Genomic DNA, 22,565 nt, shown 5'->3' with positions numbered 1-22,565 from the left:
TTTGAGTATGGCTGCTTCTCCTCAGCATTTCATCTGTCACATTCATACTTGTTTTTGCTAGCCCTATAGTTGATAGAATAATAAAGAATAATAGAAGAGAACAACAGAATATATTCATTCTCGTTGGTGTGTAGTATTCCATCAAGTGAGTAGACCTAATTGATTTATCCATTATACTGTTGGAGGACATTTAAGTTGTTTCTACTTTTTCTTTTTCTTTTTTTTTTTTTTAAGATTTTATTTATTTATTGGAGAGAGAGAGAGAACCAGGGGAGGGGCAGAGGGAGAGGGACAAGCAGACTCTGCACTGAGCCTGGAGCTGGACATGGGGCTCGATTCCACAACCCTGACACCATGACCTGAGCTAAAATCAAGAGTTGGATGCTTAACTGACTGAGCCACCCAGGTGCCCCTATGCTGTTTTTCTGTTATAGAAAACAGAAAAGCAGAGCTTTTCTGACATTCTTTGACATTCACTGTTACCCCTATAACACCTTCACCCCCTGAGGCCTCTTCCCCTCAGCCACGGTGCAGGGAGGGTGGTCTTGTCATCCCTGAAGCCTCCAGGCTAGAAGTTTGCTCAGGCTTTAGAGCTGAGGTGAAGGAGGGAGGGCCCAGGAATTTTAGGATTGAGATGAGGTCCAGGCACCGATTTGGTGGGTGATGTCCAAGTAGGGGAGTCTTCCTACCTCAGGACTGCTTCTGGGTAGGACATGGAGACTGATAATCGTCTGTGTGGTGTCTTTCAGCCCTTCGGCCGTGGAGCAATGAGGGAGTGCTTCAGGACGTAAGTGACTCAGCCTGGCTCTCAGGGCCCTGCCCAGACTCTCTCAGGCTCCCAAGAGTAGGGGCATTGCAACATTTCTGGCTAAGAAGCTGAGACAGCAGCCTCTACTTTTTGTAGGCCAAGCTTCTATCTGGTCTCCTTTGGACCACACATTTGCCCTGGCTGTGGGGATGGGCTCGGGGAGAACATGGGAGTATCCCATTGACCTCTGCTCTGGTGTTTGGAGGCCAAAAGATGTGGGAAAAGAGACCTTTAGCTATGTCCCTTAAGCCTCTTCCCAGCTCTTTGAAGGATACAGTGGGTCAGGCTGGGTCCCTGATGAACCCAAGTGCCCAGGCTGCTGAAGATCCTCTGCTGCTTCCCCCAAACCCCAGAAAGAAGCTCTCCAACTTTCTGCACACTCAGCAGTGGAAAGGAGCCTCCAACTACGTGGCAAAGCGGTACATTGAGTCTGTGGACAGGGATGTGTACTTTGAGGATGTGCGTCTACAGATGGAGGCCAAGCTCTGGGGAGAGGAGTATAATCGACACAAGCCCCCCAAGCAGGTGCGTGGTGCCCCTTCCTGCCACCTTCCCACACAGGGCCAGGGACTGGAGACAAGGGCAACAGTGGTTCCAGTCACAGTTTCCCTTCACGGTCTTAATAGTACCTAGTAACAACCATCCTCTATTGAGCATGATGGGCCAAACACACTCTGTGCAAAGAGTCCTTTCTTCCTAAAAACAGAGCTCTGAGGCTGTTTGAGGTTAGGATGTTTTTATACCATTTACAGATGAGATCTGTTAGGATTTTTGTTTGCAGATGTTAAAAACCCACTCAAGTGGGCTCAATACTAAAAAGGAATTTATTGCCTCATGTAACTGATACATAGGGCTGGCCACAGGTATGGACAGATCCAGGACCCAACAGGATGTTGAGAATCTTCCCCCATCTCTAGCTGAGGTGTTCCTCTGTGTGGCATCACTCAGGCAGTTTCTCCACTTGTAGTGGTGTGTCGACCACTGGCACCTGCAGGCTCACTTTCTGTCTTCTCAGAAACCTTGGTGGCATGACAATACCTGTTTTCCCAGAAGTTCCAATGAAAGTCTCAGAACTGGGTTTCATTGGCTCTGACTACGTCAGGTGCCTGTTGCTGAGCCAATCACAATAGCCAGGGGAGGGAATATGCAGATTGGGTAGGCCTGAGCCATGTGCTCACCCTTAGAGGCAGCAGTGTGGGTCCTTCCCCCAGACTATGTAGCCTGAAATTGGTGGCTCCCAAGAAAAAGCAGAAGGAGGGAAGGATGGATAGCATGTCTGCCCTCTGGGAGCCCCAGGTTCAAAGGGGTTAAGTGACCTGCCTGTTTGGGAGCCAGGGTTCAAATCCAGGCATTCCAGGCCCCTGCCCAGTTGGCTCCTTCACTTGAGTCCCCAGGTTGTTTAGTGACCCTGGGGCAAGCAGAATTTCCTGTTGCTTGTAGGCATTTGAGAAACAGCACTCCTTGTCTCTGCCCTGGCCAAATTCATAGCTTAGCTCTCCCATTGTTTGAATACCTACTAGATAATAGGACACTGTCTCCTGGGCACCTCAGGAGAGCCACACTTCCAAGAATCCAGCAGAATTTATTGAGTACCTGCTGTTTGCACGGCTTTTGGTTAGGTACACTTGGGGTAGACACAAGAACCCACAGTCCCCACCCATGGGGTCTGTGACCTCCTCAGTAATTTGCTACATGCCGTTGGGCCTCCTATCTCTTCCTCCCTCAGCTTGTTCCTGCCTCAGGACCTTTGCCCTGGCTGTGCCCCTGGCCTGTATCATTGTCATTGCCTCTCTCCACCGCCCCAACCTTGCATGATTTGCTCCTTCTCATAGTTCAGGTCTCAGCTCATATGTCACCTTCTCAGCAAGGCCACCCCAGGCCATCCTAAATGGAGTAGCCCTTCTACTACTGTCCTCTGTCACGGCTGTCTGTCTATTCTAGTTTCTTTTGTTTCAAGCAGTTAGTGCTGTCCAAAGGAGACTTGTTCCTGTAGTTAATATTTTGGTTGCCTCTCTCCCCCAGGGGCAGGGATTTTATCTGTCTTGTTCACTCTATCACAGTGCCTAGGTGCTCAGTAAATAATGTGATTGGCTGAATTGAGGAAGGGAAAGGAATGTAGTTGTCCAAGGGGGAACCGGCCATCCCTCCATGGCTACACACCTCCAGCTACCCCTCCCCCAGTGAGCCCACTGGCCAAGCAGGTGGCCCATCCATAGATTTCCTTGTAGGGATAGAGCCAGTATTGGGGGTAGGAACCTCTGAGAACCAGCTGCTCCTTCCCCTTAGGCTGGTTCTTGGAACTGAGGCCAAGTTTGGGGACGCTCTCAGCTCAGGATGTCTTCAACCTTTGCAGCTGTTGTCTGCCTGTCTAATGATCCAGCCAGACAGTTCCTTGGATGGCTGTTTCCCTGGGAAACCCAGAGCCTTCTATACTAAGTGTTGTTAAGGGGGGGATGGGGTGCCATGGGTTGTGTTTCAGGTTTTACCAACCCCATTTTACAAACCATTCATGGGATTTACACATTTCCTTCTACATATAGATTAAACCTGTACTTGGTAAAAAAAAATTCAAGGAATGTCTAAGTTCCCCATAATTCCCCATTGCAAAGAGAGACTCACTCTTTAGAGTTTACTGTATATTGCTCTAGAGTTGTATCTACTAGTAATATCATTATTTTTTTAAGATTTTATTTATTTATTTATGAGAGACACAGAAAGAGAGGCAGAGATATAGGCAGGAGAAGCAGGCTCCCTGTGGGGAGCCTGATATGGGACTTGATCCCAGGACCCCAGGATCACAGCCTGAGCCGAAGGCAGACGCTCAACAACTGAGCCACCCAGGGGCCCCTACTAGTAACATTAATGTCAGCAGATGTTGATGGACTCTTTCATGTATCACCAGATTTCATCCTCACACTAAGTGTGAGATCCCCATTCCATAGTTGAGGAAACTGGGGCGCAGGTGGTCTACATTCACAGTATTAGTGTAAGACACAGGCTAAGCTGCTTAGTGTACAGACCTGTAAATGAGTGCTAGCGCAAAATGGTTTCCTTCTTTCTCACCTGACAGTCCCACTTTGGTGGGGTGCTCAGGGTGCGCTGGTGCCTCACCTCCTTAAGTCATCCAGAAGCCTGGTTCCTCCTGTCTTGTTACTCTGCCTTCCTGTGGGGTGTGGCCCTGGACCATGTGACCTGGTTGGCCTCACTGGCAGATGTCCGCTCTACAGCCTCGGGAAGGCCAGAGGAGGAGGGTGCAGGCTAGAGTTCCATCATCACTGCTGCTCACTCCCCCATTGACTGGGCTTGATCACATGGCCATTCCTAGCTGCAAGGGAAGCTGAGCCCCATCATTCCCACTGGATGGCCCTACATCCTATTGGAATTCACATGGGCTTGTCTGAGTCCCTCTGGGCTGCTCTAACAAAATACCACGGACCGAGCAACTTATAAATAACAGCAATGTATTGCTTACAATTTTAGAGGCTGAGAAGTCCAAAATCAAGGTGCCAGCATGGTCACATTCTGGTGAGGTCCCTCTCCTGGTCTACAGCCAGTGCCTTCCTCTGTGTCCTCAGCGAAAGTGCAAGGAAGCTCTGTGTGGTCACTTTTATTGGGGCACCAGTCCCATTCATGAGGGCTTCTTGCTCATGACCTAATCCCCTCCCAAAGGCCCCACTGAATACTGTCACCTTTGAGGGTTAGGATTTCAACATATGAATTTGGGGGGGGGTGCACATTTAGGCCATCACAGGGGTTTTCATTCTTAGAAGGAAAGGGGAGAGTGGATTCTGGGGACAACTGGAAATTTCAGCTGCAGAGAACTGATAACTAAGTGCCAGGGTGGGAGCCCAGGCAGGCTGGGTTCTCCCAAGCCCTCTGCTCCGGCCTGCCATCGGAGGGGAGTGCCGCCTGTCTCTTGCCTGACCTGCTCCCCACCGACCAGGTGGACATCATGCAGATGTGTGTGGTAGAGCTGAAAGACAGACCAGGCAAGCCGCTCTTCCACCTGGAGCACTACATCGAGGGCAAATACATCAAGTACAACTCCAACTCAGGCTTTGTTCGCGATGACAACCTGCGTCTGACACCACAGGTGAGGCCCCTAGACGGGAGGGTCCCTGTGGGTATGAGGTCTCCCCTCCAAAGTGTCCTCAAGTCTCATGAGACAACCCAGCCAGCTTCTGTGAGCAGACCTAAGGTACCTGCAGGATTAAACAGGCCCCCTTCCTTTGTCTTTTCCTCTGTACAACCTTTCGTGGCAAGGAAGGCCCCACTACGGGCAGAGCTGGGGTGTTACAGCCCCTCCCTTGGTGGTGGCTGACCTGTGTCCATGTAGGCCACACCCTGGTCTCTAGCAGTCAGTCACCTTACTCTTCCTGTCTCCCCCACTCCGCCCCAACCCCTAGGCCTTCAGCCACTTCACATTTGAGCGTTCTGGGCATCAGCTGATTGTGGTAGACATCCAGGGTGTGGGCGACCTCTACACTGACCCACAGATCCACACCGAAAAGGGCACTGACTTCGGAGATGGCAACCTAGGTAGGTGGGGAAAGCCAGCTCATTTCTGTGGAGACCGCAGTCCTTCTACCCCCCCAAAATCTCCCAGCTCTTTGGACACCCAGGGAAACCAGATGAGGTGGCAGGTTGGCCTTTCCAAGATGGTGGGGATGGAAGCTTGGGACACCTGACGCCCGCCACTTCAGCGGATTCGACGCCTGCTCTTGCCACATTTATGGTGTCCCTCACTGCCCTGCTTCTGTCACAAAGCAAAGTGGTGCTCTAGACTTCCTTGCTCTGTCTACAGGTGTCCGGGGGATGGCGCTTTTCTTCTACTCTCATGCCTGCAACCGGATTTGCAAGAGCATGGGCCTAGCTCCCTTTGACCTCTCACCCAGAGAGAGGGACACAGTGAATCAGAACACCAAGCTGCTGGTGAGTGCCCAGGGGGAACCTGCTTAGCCCTTCTGCTGTCAAGCCAGTAAGCTATGCCTCTCTGTGATGGTAGCCCAAGCCCTGTGATACTTACTTGAAGAGTTCCAGGGACAGAAGGACCTCAACCCCCTCTGTGCCCCTCATCCCTCCCAGATCAGTGCACAAAACCCTTCCAAGTGTCCCTATTAACACAATAACTGGGGTCTGCTTGATTGGACCTATTTTGACCAGAGTGAGGAGACCAAGAATGTACAGGTAGTGAGAGGTGTGTGGTATGTGTATTCACGTGACGTGTTGACAAATGGCTGAACTAGACTTGGACCTGGCTCTTTGGGCACCTTGCTGTGTCCAGAATGTACCCACTTCCTCTCCTATTACCTTGATCAGATGCAAGAAATTGTTGGCAAAGACCAGCTTGGGATTCTGGATGCATGGCAGCAGGCATTCCCCCAACTTGGGGCTGTAGAGTTGTGATCAGCACTTTGGGAGTGCTGGCCGGCTTTGAGCTCTTATGCCAGATGCCCCTTTTTAGATGCCTTTGGGTTAATTTCCCACTGGTTATTTTTAGATTTTCTACCAGTCCCTAAGCAGGCATATACAGGAACTATCAACTGAAAGGGCCTCAGGGTTCAGGTGAATAACATGCTATTGGAAGAACCCTTCACTCCCCAGAAGGTTCTGTGTGACACGGGTGTCCCTATTAATTCTCCAGCAGTCCGCCAAGACCATCTTGAGGGGGACAGAGGAAAAGTGTGGGAGCCCCCGAGTCAGGACCCTCTCTGGGAGTCGCCCTCCCTTGCTCCTTCGCCTTTCAGAGAACTCTGGAGATGAGAACATGAGTGATGTGACCTTTGACTCTCTCCCTTCCTCCCCATCTTCGGCCACACCACACAGCCAGAAACTGGACCACCTCCGTGAGTGACGTTTTGGTCCTTGGTCATCGTGCTTGGAGGGGACAGGCAGCAGAAAGAACACGCTAAACTGGCTTTCGCTTATGTTAGGAAATCAGACATGCTAACCAAAAAGGGTCACGGCCCAGATGGTTTTATGAGTGAGTTCACTGAATACATTTTTAAGACGCAAGTCATCCAAATGCTATAAAAACAACCCCTATTTTAGAAAACAGCATAATATTTTTCAGTGTGTTCTGTGAAACTTGCAAAACCTTTATACCAAAATTTAACAAAACAGCAAAAGAAGAAAACCTACATTCCAGCCTCACTTATAAATACACAATATAGGAATTCTAAGTAAGGTCTGAACAGAACCGTTAGTATCCTAAAAGAATAGTCTGTCATAATCAAATAGGGTTTTGACAGGCTTCTGAGAGTTATTCAATGTTAGGAAATCAATGAGCATCATGAGTAGGTCAGAGGAGGAAAGCAGAATCATTATTCCCGAAGTTGGAGTGAGAGTTTGCTGATGTGGACGTGGGATCTGCAGGAAAGAGGGGAGGCAAGGCTGCCTCTAGGGTTTTGATCTGAAGAACTTCAAGGGTGGTATGGCCATTTATGCAGCTGGGGAAGGCCACGGAGGAGCACAGGATGAAGATTTTAGTGTCAAATGTCAAAGAAGCCTTTTAGCCCTTACCCTGAGAAGACTTTGGGTATAGTTTAAAGCAGGATTTGACAGCCTTTTCTTAGAAGGCCAGAGAGTCCATCTTTTAGACTCTGTAGAACATATGGTTTCCACATTAGCAGCATGAATGTGGCCATAGGCGGTACTCAAATGAATACGTGTGGCCTTGTTCCAATAAAGACATTTGAGTTTTATATTCCAGGTAATTTTCACATATCTCAGGTTACTGTTCTTTTAATTTTTTCAACCATTTTAAAATGGAAAAACCATTCTTAAAAACCACCTAAAAAAGAAAACTAATCAGGTTTAGCTGTGGAAGCTCAGGGTGGGAGATAGAAACTGGAAACCACCAGGAAAGAGGTGGTTGGCTGCTAAGCCATCTGAGGCTTCCCCGACTTGTAGCTACCCATTGGGCCCCAAATATATGCATGGCTGTGGTTCCTTCATACCTGCACCTCACTGAAGGCCAACTGTGGCCCATGTGTGTGTGCTTCTATGCATATTGTGCAAGTATATTTGTATTACAGCTTTGCAGAGGCACAGAGGTTAACTCCCTGCTCAGGACCCCACAGCTGGCAAGTGGCAGACTCTGAATAAGTTTGTTTCTTTTTTTTAGGCTTATTTATTTCACAGAGCAAGAGTAGGGGAGGGGCAGAGGGAGAGAGTCCCAAGCAGACTCTGTGCTAGGTGCAGAGCTCGATGCAGGGCTCGATCTCATGACCCTATGATCACGCCCAGAGCTGAAACCCAAGAGTTGGTTGCTTAACCGACTGAGCCATCCAGGCACCCCCAACTCTGAATAAGCTCTTAAAGAAGAAGTATAGCCCCCCTGGTGCTGACAACATTCTTCTATTTTTGCACCTTCTTAAACAAATTTAAAATGGGGACATCTGGGTGGCTCAGTTGGTTGGGCATCTGCCTTCAGCTTGGGTTGTGATCCTGGGGTCCTGGGATCAAGTCCTGAAATGGCTCCCTGCTCAATGGGGAGTCTGTTTCTCCCTCTTCCTCTGCTGCTCCCCGCTGCGTACGCTTTCTTGCTGTCTCTCAAATAAATAAAATATTTGAAAAAAAATTTTAATGCAAAAAGGCCTGTTGGCAGGTGCATTCAGCTCTCAGCTGTATGTAGTTGGTCTTTTAAACAGTTCTAGTGTTAGAGCCAGTGCATTATCTCTGTTTTCTCTTGCCCAGATTGGCCTGTGTTCAGCGACCTTGACAGCATGGCATCCAGAGAGCACGACCATCTGGACAACCACCGGGTAAGCTGGAGAGGGACTGAGGGAGCAAATCTAGGAGGAATAGACTCACTGAATCCTCAGATCCGGAGGCAGGCAGCCCAGGTCTACTCCGGGCACTGCTCAGAGGGCACAGGGGATTACAAGTAACACACAGCCTCCTGCCCAGGGCAGTGGTGTCGTCTGAGAAGAGCTGGATCCATTGTAGTTCCCAAAGATGGTTAGAGATGAAGGAATCCAAATTACCAATAATGCAACCTTCTGGTAAATGTCAAGCAAGCTCAGCCCTGGGGTGGTCTGGTTACAAGTATGTGTGGGTTGCTGTCCTGGGGAAGGGAGCTATCCTGGGTTTCAGACAAGTAACTTTATAGCACAGTCCAATATGATGCTCTCAGGCTGGAAAAACAGGACAGGTTTCCAGCGGCCTCTGGCGGCTCCGTGGTAGGAAGCTAAAGCATCGCATTAGCATTCATGAAAACCTATATTACAGGTCAAAATAAAAACTTAGGGGGGCACCTGGATGGCTTAGTTAAATGTCTGCCTTCTGCTTGGGGCATGATCCTGGAGTCCTGGGATTGAGCCCTGCATTACATTGTGCTCCCTGCTCAGCAGAGAGCCTCCTTCTCCCTCTGCCTGTGTCTCTGCCTCTCTTTGTGTCTCTCATGAATAAATGAATAAAATCTTTAAAAAAAAAAAAAAAGAAAGAAACCAGAATATTTTTTCAGTTCACACAGAACAAAAGCCTTAGGGGAGGTGGAAGAGAAGTCTGTAGGTCAGGGCCTTTTCAGGATACACAGCTCCTTGGGGTGGGAGGATCCCTGGCCAGACCAGAGACCAAGGATTCCATTGTAAATGTTTGCATGCCACACGCCGGCCCCCCCCCCCCCCCCCCCGCCAACTAAGACAGTGATCCATTTACGCTGGTGACACCAAGATTCTTTTATTTTTTAAATTTTTTTAAAAGATTTTATTTATTCATGAGAGACAGAGAGAGAGAGGCAGAAACACAGGCAGAGGGAGAAGCAGGCTCCTTGCAGGGAGCCTGACGTGGTCTCGATCCCTGGTCTCCAGGATCAGACCCTGGGCTGAAGGTGGCACTAAACCACTGGGCCACCAGGGCTGCCCCTCTTTTATTTATTTTTTTTTTAGGATTTTATTTATTTATTTGAGATTGAGAGAGAGAGAGAGCACGGAGAACATGAGCTGGGGAAGGGGCAGGAGGAGAGGGAGAAGCAGACTCCCTACTGAGTAGGGAGCCTGATACAAGGCTTGATCCCAGGGCACCGGGATCATGACCTGAGCCAAAGGCAGACACTTAACTACTGAGCCACCCGGGTGCCCCACCAACCTTCTTTTAAATATATATTTATTAAAGTAAAGGAAAAATGGCTTATCTATAGAGAAATGATAAGTATAAATTCACAAAAGTGGTTTTTACCTGGAGCAGGAGCAGGCTGGGGTAGGGAGGAGTGCATAAGAGGTCTGGATTTTAACAGTAATGTTTTGATTTATTTTAAAAATAAAAGATCTAGGGCAGCCCAGGTGGCTCAGTGGTTTAGTGCCACTGTCAGCCCAGGGCATGATCCTGGAGACTTGGGATCGAGACCCACATCCGGCTCCCTGCATGGAGCCTGCTTCTCCCTCTGTCTGTGTCTCTGCCTCTCTCTCTCTCTCTCTCATGAATGAATAAATAAATAAAATCTTAAAATAAAATACGAGATCTAGGGGCACCTGAGTGGCTCAGTGATTGAACATCTGCTTTGGCTCAGGTCGTGATCCCAGGGTCCTGGGATCGAGTCCCACATCAGGCTCCCTGCAGGGAGCCTGCTTCTCTTTCTGCCCATGTCTCTGCCCTCTCTCTGTGTTTCTTATGGTAAATAAAAATTTAAAAATAAAAATAAAAGATCTAGGCTTGGGGGTGGGGCACCTGGGTGGCTTAGTTGGTTGAGCCACTCTTGATTTCAGCTCCAGTTATGATCTCAGGGTTGTGAGATTGAGCCCTGCACTCAGCATGGAGTCTGCCTAGGCCTCTCTTCCTCTCCCTCTGTCCCTTCCACTCTTCTCTCTCTCTGTCTTTCAAATAAATAACTAGGTAAATAAATAAATAATCAATCAATCTTTAAAAGATCTGAAGAACTAGGGCCTAATGTTAGGAGCTGACAAAGCTAAGTGATAAGTGCATGTGAGTTCATTTAGTATTCTCTGTTCTTAGTGGCATGTTTGAAATACTTCTTAGGAGAACAAAAAAGAAAACATAAAAGTATGAGCTAAATAGTGTTGCAGGTGACATGTGGATATGGCCAGAATTGGATGCTGGTGGACAAATGATTGAAATTTTAGAACTGCTGAAGTATCTAGAAGAACAAAAAATATGTCACAGTTTTGGCAGAGGGCTTCATTGTAGTAAATCTTACTCTCAGTGCTACATTTGTGTCCATAGATCATATCTCAGAAACCAGCCTTTGTTTTTCTGCCTGTGAAATGGGTGAGCTGCTGTTAACAGTAGCACTTCCTCTGATCCACACTCAGTGGGTAATACCTCACTTCATCTTCATCCTTCAGTGTAGGTGCTCTAATGAATCCCGTGGCCAAGGAAACTGCTGCCCAGGGCCTAGCGGGCGAGTCACAAAGTTCAGACTTGAGCCTAGGCAGTCTGGCTCCAGAGCCCGAGCTCTTTGCCATTACTTTGTACTGGTCCCTTGTCACCCAACCAGCAAGGACAGAGGAAAGAGAATGTTAACTGAGGTGATAAGACAAAGGAGAGAGAGCAAATCTGGCTTGGCTGTCCAGAAGTCACCACCACTCAGGGGACCACTGAGACCCTAGGATCATCTTCTCTCTACAGGACTCTGAGAACAGTGGAGACAGTGGATACCCCAGTGAGAAGCGGGGTGAGCTGGATGACCCAGAGCCCCGAGAACATGTAAGGAACCCCCAGGAAATGAGACCAGACTGTTTTGTTGCCTCATTGTCCAGGAGGATGGAAAGGTGGAGGGAGGGGCGGGCAGGAGTGGATCTTGAGAACCTAATAGGTAAATTGATACATGAGATAATTTCAGATAAAAATAAATGCAGGACAGAAGATAAAATGGGGTAATGTGGACAAAAAAAAATTAGAAGGCAAGTGTGAGAGATTAGACAGGGTTGAAAATGTTGGACAACTCTTAAGGCAAAGCTGGAAACTCTGGTTGCTGGGCAGAGAGGATGCTGGGTAATAGGTTGGAAAAGTGCTAGAATAGGTGGAAGGGCCCAATTCCACACATGGTATTCCAGCATCCCTGGGGACTACTCCCAAGGTCTCCAAGGCAACCCATCAGCATCCTGGTGAGGGTGGCTCAGGCAATGGCTTCCACTTAGAGGTTTTGACGTGTGCCAGAGTTGAGTGTGAACATCCACGCCAGTCTTGCTGGAAATCCCTTGGTCTCAGCTTTGTTACTACAAATAAGACTGTTATGGGAGCTTTGGTAAGAGGAAGGACGTTTTCTTGGTGCTTGTCTGCCATGATCCTGTGCCTTTGAGTCATTTCCACCTGTGCATACAGAGAGGGTGAGAGGAAGGCTGTGGGCACATCAGCTTATTAGTCCTGCGTCGTTACTCAGCATCCTCTCTGCTTGGCACCCAAGAGTTCCAGCTGCCCTTCCTAGGAGGCAGGCTTGTCCCTTAAGAGAAGGGCCCCTGGAAGGAGGGTGCCCTGGAGTCCCCTGCATGGAGGGAAGGTGGGGACCAGTTCTTGGGAGCCAGGGCTGCTCTGTGACTCATTCTGCCCTTCTCTTCCCTCAGGGCCACTCAAACGGTAACCGGAAGTACGAGTCAGACGAAGACAGCCTGGGCAGCTCTGGACGGGTAATGCACCCCAAGGCATCCTTGTCATGGCTGCGTGCTTGCATTTTCTAACCTCTGCTTCTCCTCCCTTGTGTCACTGCTGTCTGCCCAGGCACTTCACATACCACCAGCTAATGGAAGATTTTTGCAAAGGAACCAGTCCCTTTGGCAAATACTTTTTGAGGCCCTGACCTAGTAGGGATCTGTGGAGAGGAATAGAGAACAGGGTAGCCTGTCCTGGACGGGGGCTTATAAGGGCCACAGCTCACATGTCAAAGTAATGCCCGTATAACCTCATAGCATTAGTTAATTTACTTCTTGCAACCACCCAATGAGACAGGCTAACATTATTCATCCCCATTTTACATATGAGAAAATGGAGATCTCGAGCAGCTTTCCCCAGTTTAGCCGGCAAATATTTCCAACAAGCATCTCAGGAGTTTGTTATCGGGCAGATAACAGATGTAGGAAGACCAGCCCTCAGGAGCCCTTCTCTTGCTGACTCTGAAACATGCTTCGAACCTCTCACCTTCCAGCCTTTGCTAAGGCGAGTGTCCCACCTGCCAGCTCCTTTTTCCCACTGTGGTCACATCTCTTCAAAGCCTACCTGTTCCCCCAGACTGGTCCCCTTTGGCACCTCCTACAGAACCTTCCCCGATAGCCCCAGCAGGCTTGACTTTTGCTCTGTCCGGACGTAGATCATTTACCCCGTGGTATTTATTTACCACATGGTACAAGGTCTCCGCATGATGTGGAGCAGAGTTGTTCAACCATGGTACTACTGACATTCTGGGCTGGGCCCTTCTTTGTCATGAGGGGTGCCCTGTACATTGCAGGATGTTTACTGTGCACGTACACACAGCTGCCTGGCTCTGTCCTGTAAGGACCTTTGGAAGAGCGTCTTTAACTGGGAACATGACACATTTTCAAAACCCATTCCCCAAAGCATCCTGTTGATTCCGAGAGAAAAGCGGAGTGGGTGTGCTGTAGGGTCTGAAGTCAGACTTTTCTGATGTATTGTATGGGTCGCAGGCCAAGGGGGCAGCTTAGTGTCCAGCTTCCTCAAGCAAACCCTGCCTGATAAATGAAGCAGAAGCACTTTGAACTGCTACAGTGCATTCTGCTGGCCTTTGTGTCCTGGTGCTCTAATATGCTCTCTGTGCCCATAAATTGGCAGGATTTGAGGGATTAGAAATGGAGTTGTGTTTGTCCAAGAAAATTTGACACCTTAAGGACTTGCCCTCTGCATCTTGCCAGCCAGGCTTGTGCAGTAGGAGCAACCGACGGCTGGTGGTGGCGCCTGCATCCCCGCCCCTCGTTCCCTGGCCTGTAAACCACTGTGCCTGGTTCTCTCCTTCAGGTCTGCGTGGACAAGTGGAATCTCCTCAACCCCTCCCGCCTCCACCTGTCAAGACCTTCTGCTGTGGCCCTGGAAGTGCAAAGGCTTAATACTCTGAACCTTGAAAAGAAAATCGGGAAGTCCATTCTGGGGAAGGTACCAGTGATGCCCATTTCAGAGCCCTCTTGCCACTGACCCAGAGCCTGGCCCACGCTTCTACTCCGCTAACGGTTCCTCCTGCAGGCTGGCTGGGCGGCCCTGGGGTGCAGGTGCTCAGGCAGCTGAGCCAACACCTAAGTCTGTGTGGCAGGTGCATTTGGCCATGGTGCGCTACCATGAGGGTGGACGCTTCTGTGAGAAGGGCGAGGACTGGGACCGTGAGTCAGCCGTCTTCCACTTGGAGCACGCAGCCGACCTGGGCGAACTGGAGGCCATCGTGGGCCTGGGGCTCATGTGCTCACAGCTGCCCCACCACATCCTGGCTGATGTCTCTTTGAAGGTGAGGGGTGGAAGGGACCCAGCCATGATCTCCGAGTTGTGAGTTTGAGCCCCATATTGGTTGGAGAGATTACTTAAAATTAAAATCTTTAAGGTGCACCTGGGTGGCTTAGTTGACTATGCATCTGATTAAGCAGTTAGCATTGATTTTAGCTTAGGTCATGATCTCAGGGTTGTGGAATAGAACCCCGTGCTAGCTCTGCACGAGGTGTGGAGCATAAGATTCTCTACTTTCCTCTCCCTCTGCCCCTCCTTCTCTCTCTCTCTCTCTCTCTCTCTCATATTTTGTTTATTCATGAGAGCCAGAGAGAGCCAGAGACATAAGCAGAGGGAAGAAAAGCAGGCTCCATGCAAGGAGCCCATTGTGGGACTCGATCCTGGGACTCCGGGATCACGCCCTGAGCCAAAGGCAGATGCTCCACCACTAAGCCATCCCCCACTCTCCCTCTCTTAAAAAAATAAAATCTTTAAGAAAAAAAATTGTTGATAATCTCACAGTTGGTTGTCACGAGACTGTACAGCTGGCTGCAGCATACTGCTGCCTTTGGCCTGTTCCCCCAGTATCTGCCACAGAGCCTGGCACAGAGAGGACACTCAGAGGGATCTGAGGGCTGAATAAAGTAATCTCAGAGCCCAGAATGAGTGGTGAGGGGCCAGGACTGGGGGAAATCTCCTTGTGAACTCAAGCTGTTTACATAAACCACACCCTGGCAACTCTGTAAAGGGATTTATAAGCCATTTCAGTTTCCCCATCTGTAGGCTTTCCAAAGGCCTTTCTCTGGGGGATGGACTCTGGCAGCTTCCCCTAGCAGGAGTGTGGTTGGACAGAGCTTCGCGGTTAGGATAGGGCAGGCAGGAAGGAAGTGAGCTGTGTCCCAGCAGGCTTCTGGCTTAGCAAGTAAAACGGTGGTGTGCCCGGAGAAGCCGCTGTGTGCTCTAGAAAGCCCATCACCCATTTTCTACAATGCCACCCTTGTTTTTTAAAAAGATTTTATTTATTTGTCAGAGAGAAAGAAAGCACAAGCAGAGGGGGTGGCAGGTATAAGGAGAAGGGAGCCTAATGTGGGGCTCAATCCTAGGACCCTGAGATAATGACTAGAGCTGAAGGCAGATGCTTAACCGACCGAGCCACCTAGACATCCCGTTCAATGCCGCTTCCTTTGGAACTTTTGTTGTTGTTTTGTTGCTAAGACATTTATTCACTCAGCACATGCTTTTTGAGACTCTCCTACACTTGGCTCTGTCCTAAGTTCCTGCTCTCAAGGACCAGACTTTTCAGGTGGAAAAGGACATAGTAACAGACTGTAATTAACAAATAAGAATCTTACAACAGAATTAAAAATAGCCTCTATTGAGCACTTCCTGTGCCAGGCATTATTCTAATATGCTGGGGAAAAAATATGACAGGGAATGTAACTGAAAGTAGCTGGATAGGCCTCTTGTATTAGGACACAGGTTCTAGCTGCAGGGGAGGCTAAGAAATGTGGTCTTCAGGTGGTCAGCCAAGTGCCGGCAAAAATGTGGCAGAGGAGGATGGATTTGAGGACAACTGGTGGTTCCTGCCACGCTTCTCGAAGCCCGAAGGTTGAGAAGGGCCTTGTGGGCTGATATGAGGGTTTGGGATTTCTCTGAGTGAGATAAGAAGCCATGGAGCAGCTTTTGAGAGAGTACTGTGACCTGACTTGGTCTTTAAAGGCATCTCTGTGGCTGCTGCTATTGGAGGATCTTGAAAGAGCAGAATGGAAGCAGGTAGGAATGTGCAGTGTTGGTGGGAATGTAAAATGGTGTGGCCACAGTGGGAAACAGTTGGACTACTCCTCCAAAGGCTAAGCATAGTGATACATGTGATCCAGCAATTGCACTCCTAGGTATCTACCCAAGAGAATAAAAACACACATCACATGAAAACTTGTAACAGATATTCATAGCAGCATTATTCATAATAGCCAAAAGGTGGATACGATCCACCAACTGATAAATAAAATGTGGTGTATTCATACAATGGAATGTTATTTGGCCAGAAAAAGAACAAGGCACTGATAAAATAAAACCTTTATGCTAAGTTTTTTTTTAAAGATATTATTCATTTATTCATGAGAGATACACAGAGAGAGAGAGAGAGAGGCAGACACAGGCAGAGGGAAAAGCAGGCTCCACGCAAGGAGGCTGATGTGGGACTTGACCCTGGGTCTCCAGGATCACACCCTGGGCTGCAGGCGGCACTAAACCACTGCGCCACTGGGGCTGCCACCTTTTATGCTAAGTTAAAGAAACGAGTCACTGTAGGCCACATAATGTATGATTGCATTTATATAAAGTGTCCAGAATAGAGCAATTTCTAGGCCAGTGGTTACTTAGAGCTGGGTGGGATAGGGGCATTTGGGAAATGATAGTGGGACGGTATGATCTTTTGGTTTCTTCTTGGTCTGATGAAAATATTCTGAAATTGATAATGGTGATAGTTGCACATTCTGTGAATATACTAAAACCACTGAATTATGTGCTTTAAATGGATAAATTATATGGTATGTGAATTACATCTCAATAAAGCTGTTAAAAACTTTAAACAATAAATAAAAACTTTTACTTTTTAAAAGATTTTATTTATTTATTTGAGAGAGAGTGAGCGAGAGAGAGAGAGCACACAAGCAGGGGCAGAGGGAGAGGGAGAAGCAGATTCCTCTGCTGAGCAGAAACCCTGACATGGGGCTCAATCCTGGGACCCCAACGACCATGACCTGAGCCAAAGGCAGATGCTTAACTGACTGAGCCACTCAAGCACCACCCCCTTGAAGCAGGGAGCCCCACTGGAGGCAAGAAATGATGTAGCTCTCTGGAAGAATCGGAGCAGATGGAGTACAGTGAGCCAGAGTGGGCTGAGCTTGCATTCCTCCCTGCCTCATCTCGGTCTCTCTCCCCCTCTTTGGTTTGTACTGACAGGAGACAGAAGAGAATAAGACCAAAGGATTCGAATACTTACTGAAGGCAGCTGAAGCTGGCGACAGACAGTCCATGATCCTGGTGGCTCGGGCTTTTGACACCGGCCAGAATCTCAGCCCAGACAGGTACTGTGGCTGTCACTCAGGGATTGCTGGTGGGATCTTGGGCTGCAGGTGGGGACCTCCCATCAGTATCAGCACAGACCCGGGTTCTGGGCTCAGCTCCCCTAGACCCACCTACTGGGGACAAGTTAACTTCACCTCCCTGAAGTCAGTCTCTTCATTGTGTGAAGTAGGAATAGTTAAAGAACCTGTATCCCAGGGTGGTTGTGTAAGGGTTAATTGAGATGATGCCTATAATTCTCACGGTGTTGGGAGATACAGCGTGAGATAAATGACAGACATCTTGGCCATTATGTGAAAAGATTTGCTTTCGATCCAGAGTGTTTATCCCTAGATAAAAGGTTTAAGGGTGATTATTTTCATTTATTTTTTATTTTATTTTATTTTTATTTATTTATTTATTTATTTTAAAGATTTTATTTATTTATTCATGATAGAGAGAGAGAGAGAGGCAGAGACACAGGCAGAGGGAGAAACAGGCTTCATGCTGGGAGCCCAACGCGGGACTCGATCCCGGGACTCCAGGCCAAAGGCAGGTGCTAAACCACTGAGCCACCCAGGGATCCCCTTCATTTATTTTTTTAAAGAACGCTTTTATTTTTAAAAATATCTTAAAAGATTTTATTAATTTATTAGAGAGAACATGAGTGGGGGGGGGGAAGAGGGAGAAGCAGAATCCCTACTGAGGAGGGAGCCTGATGCGGGGCTCGATCCCAGGACCTTGGGATCATGACCTGAGCCAAAGGCAGATGCTTAACCAACTGAGCCACCCAGGCGCCCCAAAGAATACTTTTTATGTATGTATGTATGTATTTATTTATTTTTAAGAGACAGAGAGTGTAGGAGGAGGGACCAGGGGGGAGGAAGAGAGAGGATCTGTGTCCCCACTGAGCACAGAGCCTGCAGGGCTCAATCTCACAACCCTGAGATCATGACCTGAGCAGAAATCAAGAGTTGGTTGCTTAACCCACTGAGTCACCCAGGTGCCCCTCTACTTTTATTTATATTATTTTTCACTTCTGAGAGGGAGGAGGGAAGGAAGCAAGCTCAAGGAGTGGTTCAGTCTTGGTATGAGTTTCCAGGGTGAGTCTGAGTCTCCTGGAGACTATGGCTCTGCAAGTGCCAGCACTTTTCCAGCTGTCCCTCAGGCTGAGATGCCAGGACTAGTTTCTGTAGTGGGAGGAAGAGAGGGTAGCCCAGCTTCACCTCATCTCCTAGGCTTAGCCAGTGGGAAGTCCCAGTGGTCCCAACAGTAGAGATCATTTGGGGGAATTGAACTGGTCATGGGACCCATTGCTCAGCCCTGTGGCTCCCCCTGGATCTCAAATACCCCTGCTATCCTCTGGGGCCCTGGCTTTCTGGATGGAAGCAGGGTGGGCACTTTCATTGTCTATACCTACAAGGTTGGAACAGCCTGGAACTTCCCTCCTCTTTGGGTCAAGGTCTTATCTCCCCTCCCTGGGTTTAAGGAAAGTCAGGACTGTGGCTGGGTCATACCCAGCTCTCAGTGTCTAAAATGTCTTGTTATGTGACATCCTGCCTGTATTACATATGCAGTCCAAGAATTTATCAAATTCTACTATGTAACAATAATTCCTCTTCTATTTGGACCACATCTATATATGTGTGATTTTATTTCACTGAGAGCAAGAATCAGGTGTCCTGCATCTCTTGAATCCCAGCACTTATTGCAGGGCCTGGGTTAGTGGTTGAATGAATGAACCGACACTTCTCTCTGACATAGAGCAAGTATATTTTAGCCTCATTGTATGGGTGACTCAACTAGTTCTGAGAAGCGAAGGGACTTGCCCATGGTGAGATAGCTAGTAAGTGACAGGGCCAAATCTGGGGCCCTCTCCCCTCTCCTCCAGTCCGCTGTGTACTGGCCTGCTTCTCCGTGGACTCAGAGCTATACTGGCATGGAGAGGCGGTGAACAAAAAAGACATGACTTGCTTATGTCAGGTCAAATGCCGACATGTCCGGCGCCCATTGATTGCAGTGGGGAAGCAGGGCTTGGGTGGGAGGCCTGGAGGTGGGCGTTGAGTATTTGTTTCTGAGGTCCTTAAGAAGTCTTTGCTCTGTGTGTTTTCTCTTCATGCCTTTGTTTGCTTTTTATTCAAGATGATGGGGGGGGGGTTGTTTTTAAGAATTTTTTTAGTATTAAAAAAAAAGAATTTTTTAGTATTAAGGCTGTCAACTCTTAGGCATAGGCTTCTGTCTCTCTCTCTCTCTTTTTTTTTTTTTTTTTAAAGATTTAAAAATTTTTTTTGACAGAGCCAGAGAGCACAAGTGGGAGGAGTGGCAAAGGGAGAGGGAGAAGTGGGTTCCCCGCTGATCAGGGAGCCCTATGCGGGGCTCGATCCCAAGATCCTTGGATCATGACCTGAACAGAAGGCAGACGCTTAATGGACTGAACCACCCAGGCACCCCCATAGGCTTCTCTTTTTTAAAAAAATGTTTTTCAGAGATGGGTATCATCAATGGGGGGTGGAGGGTGGCACATGTACCTCTGGATGACCATTGTTACTGGGTTTGGGACAGCTGGTTTTTAATATTCATGTAGTTAAATCTATCACAATTTTCTTTTATAGCTTCTGCTATAGTCATTTTCTTATTCTTCTTCCTCATTCCAAGCAGTTCCAGCCTCTTCCATTCAGGGAGCGTTAATTAAGGGCCAGCTCTGGGTAAGGCAGGGCCCCATGTAGGCCCAAATTTGCATTTATGTGGTTTCAACCTTCTCAGAAGTGACCCTTTGATACAGGGAAGGAACAGTCATTGGAAATTACGAGGCAGGGTGGGCACCCTGACCACTGGGTGTAGAGTCGGGTGGGGGTGGGCAGGGAGAGATTAGGCCCTTTCTCCTCTTTCCTGTATAATGTTTTTGGGGCAATTCTCCTTTGCCCTTTTAGACTGGGGAGGGTCAAAGCTGAAAAGAGTGAGATCACATCATTTAGTGGCTCCCAGTCCACTATTAAAATCCTAGTTTGTTGGATATGTCACTGGTAATTTTCAAATGAGTTGCCCTTTGTATGAAATAAAATGGAATCAATGTTATCTCCTGAACCCCATCCCAGCCAGCCACTTGTTTACATTTATACATTCAGCAGACATTTAGAGAGGCTAATCTATTTGCCAGGCCCTGGAAATGCAACACTGGATAACACAAAGTTCCTGCCTTCTTGGAGCTTATGTTCTAGCCAGGGGAAACCATGATACCCAAGTGAATAAGGAAACAGAAGAGTTAGAGATTGAGTTAATTGTAGGAAGTAGGGTGTGCCTCTGACGAGGTGACATATGAGCTGAGGTTGGGGGGATGTAGAATCAGGTATGGAAAGACAAAGAATGAATGCTCCAAGTGGAGGGAGCAGCAGGTGCAAGGGCCAAGGAGCAGACAGGGTCAGGCATGTTCAGGGAAGAGAAAGGGGCCCAGCCAGTCTGGCATGGAGGGAGCTTTAATGGGTTAATGGGAGCCAAGGCAGGGGTAGATCCAGGTCAGGTAGGACCTCAGAGGAGAGGCCAGCAAGTCACTGGAGCTGTTTGCTCCTGGAACATTTCACGAGACCTATAGACTTTCTTATCTGCATCTCTCTTTGCTCTTTCCTGATGTGCTATAAATAGTTACTCACATGCTTAGTACAATCTAAGAAAAAGAGCCCGCTGCCCTGTTTGCTCTGTATTTCACATTGTTCAGATTTGATTGGAACCTGTGTATGCCCTTGGTGGCTTGGCCTTCTATGTGCTATAGTAGGGAAAAAGAGTTGAGAGCTGAGGGGTGGAGCCACTCTCTCTGAAGAGAGAGAAACCCACTCTTCAGGGGGGAGCCCTGTGTTGTGCTGGAGGAAAGCCAGAGTTGGCTAGCACTGGGAGGGCATAGGATGGGGCTGAGTGGTTACTGTTAGCTTGGATGGTTCTGGAGGCCTTGGCAGAGGGTCCCCCACCCACCTTTTCTCCTACTTGAGTCATAGGGCAGATTGGCTGGTGTCCTAACCACTGCAAATGCTAGCCCACAGTGTGATTTTATACAAACTAGGAATATTGCCCTCTTCCTTAAGATACTCTACATCATCTGTTGGAAAATTGTGTAATACACCAATCTTGCTAAGGAAAGCTACTTGACTGCTGTCTTAATATCTAAATCTGCAATGTGAATGACACCCCGTAGATATAGCATTGGGTACTGTGGGTCGTGAATCATAGGTGGTGGCCCCACTGGGATCCCTGACTTGCCCCTCCTGCTGATGGGCCTCCTCCCTCCTGTCTGTTGCCATGGTAACCTCTAACTTTATCTCTCTATCTCTATCTCCTGGAAGGTCCCAGGACTGGCCAGAGGCTCTGCACTGGTACAACACTGCCCTGGAGATGACAGACTGTGATGAGGGCGGCGAGTATGATGGGATGCAAGATGAGCCTCGGTACATGCTGCTGGCCCGGGAGGCTGAGATGCTGTTCATCGGTGGCTGTGGGCTAGCGAAGGACCCACAGAGATCAGGTAAGGTCTGGCAGACCTGCCCCTGGTAGGGGATGGGGAGCAGGGCTGGGCTGGAAGGGACATAATTCATGTCTCAGTGGAAATTATAGCAAAATGCAGGGCTGAGTCTCTTCTTTCATTGGAGAGAAGAAGGATTCCTACTGGCCCTGTATGCCTCCAGGATGCCCATGTGATGCTGGTTCAGGTGGGGGCTTTATGGAGCTGGTATACAGATGAACATTCTTATTTCAATAGTTACATATTAGGAGTTTGGTAGTTTTGCAGTTTTAAAAATTGAACTGACATTTTCATAAAATTCACCATTTTTATTTTTATTTATTTATTTATTTTTAAATATTTATTTATTCATGAGAGACACACACACAGAGAGAGAGGCAAAGACCTAGGCAGAGGGAGAAGCAGGCTCCCTGCAGGGAGCCCAATGTGGGACTCCATCCTGGGACTCCAGGATCACGCCCTGGGCTGAAGGCAGTGCTAAACCTCTGAGCCACCTGGGCTGCCCCAAATTCACCATTTTTAAGTGTATGTATGGTTCAGTGGCTTTTAGCCCCCAGGTGCGCCCCCATTTTGTTTATCAATTCATTAGTTGATATGCCTGATCTGTATATTTTTTCTATTACATAATAAACATACTGAACTCCTGATTTCATAGGATGAGCCTAAATTTAAGTTTTTTAAGGTGGTATTAAAAAAAAACAAACTAAGCAAATAATAGTGGAATTCTATAGTCCCTTATTTAAAATTTCTAAATCCAAAAAACTCTGAAAACCAAGTGTTTTTGTATACCTTGCACAGATTTTCTTG

At 48.2% G+C, this 22,565-nt stretch overlaps 1 protein-coding gene across 9 annotated transcripts in view; it reads left to right on the top strand.

Annotated features, from left to right (window-relative positions):
• EEF2K (eukaryotic elongation factor 2 kinase) overlaps positions 1–22,565 on the top strand; it is a 65,977-nt gene that overhangs the window by 39,508 nt on the left and 3,904 nt on the right. For 7 of the 9 annotated variants that reach the window (XM_025416219.3, XM_049111299.1, XM_025416221.3 and 4 more), the window contains 13 exons: positions 750–787; positions 1,162–1,333; positions 4,752–4,901; positions 5,215–5,347; positions 5,613–5,740; positions 6,453–6,654; positions 8,507–8,574; positions 11,396–11,473; positions 12,331–12,393; positions 13,733–13,867; positions 14,022–14,210; positions 17,150–17,274; positions 21,583–21,761. In XM_025416219.3, coding sequence (XP_025272004.1) covers positions 750–787; positions 1,162–1,333; positions 4,752–4,901; positions 5,215–5,347; positions 5,613–5,740; positions 6,453–6,654; positions 8,507–8,574; positions 11,396–11,473; positions 12,331–12,393; positions 13,733–13,867; positions 14,022–14,210; positions 17,150–17,274; positions 21,583–21,761 — 1,660 coding nt within the window. Of the gene's footprint in view, positions 1–749; positions 788–1,161; positions 1,334–4,751; positions 4,902–5,214; positions 5,348–5,612; positions 5,741–6,452; positions 6,655–8,506; positions 8,575–11,395; positions 11,474–12,330; positions 12,394–13,732; positions 13,868–14,021; positions 14,211–17,149; positions 17,275–19,909; positions 19,957–21,582; positions 21,762–22,565 lie in introns of those variants that run through there. The other 2 variants (XM_049111302.1, XM_049111301.1) reach the window with 2 other exon arrangements.

Source organism: Canis lupus, chromosome 6, assembly GCF_003254725.2.
Source record: "Canis lupus dingo isolate Sandy chromosome 6, ASM325472v2, whole genome shotgun sequence".
In the NCBI taxonomy this organism is placed as follows: Eukaryota; Metazoa; Chordata; class Mammalia; order Carnivora; family Canidae; genus Canis; species Canis lupus.
Note: the sequence above shows the minus strand (reverse complement) of the source record. Positions and strands in the feature narration are given on the sequence as shown.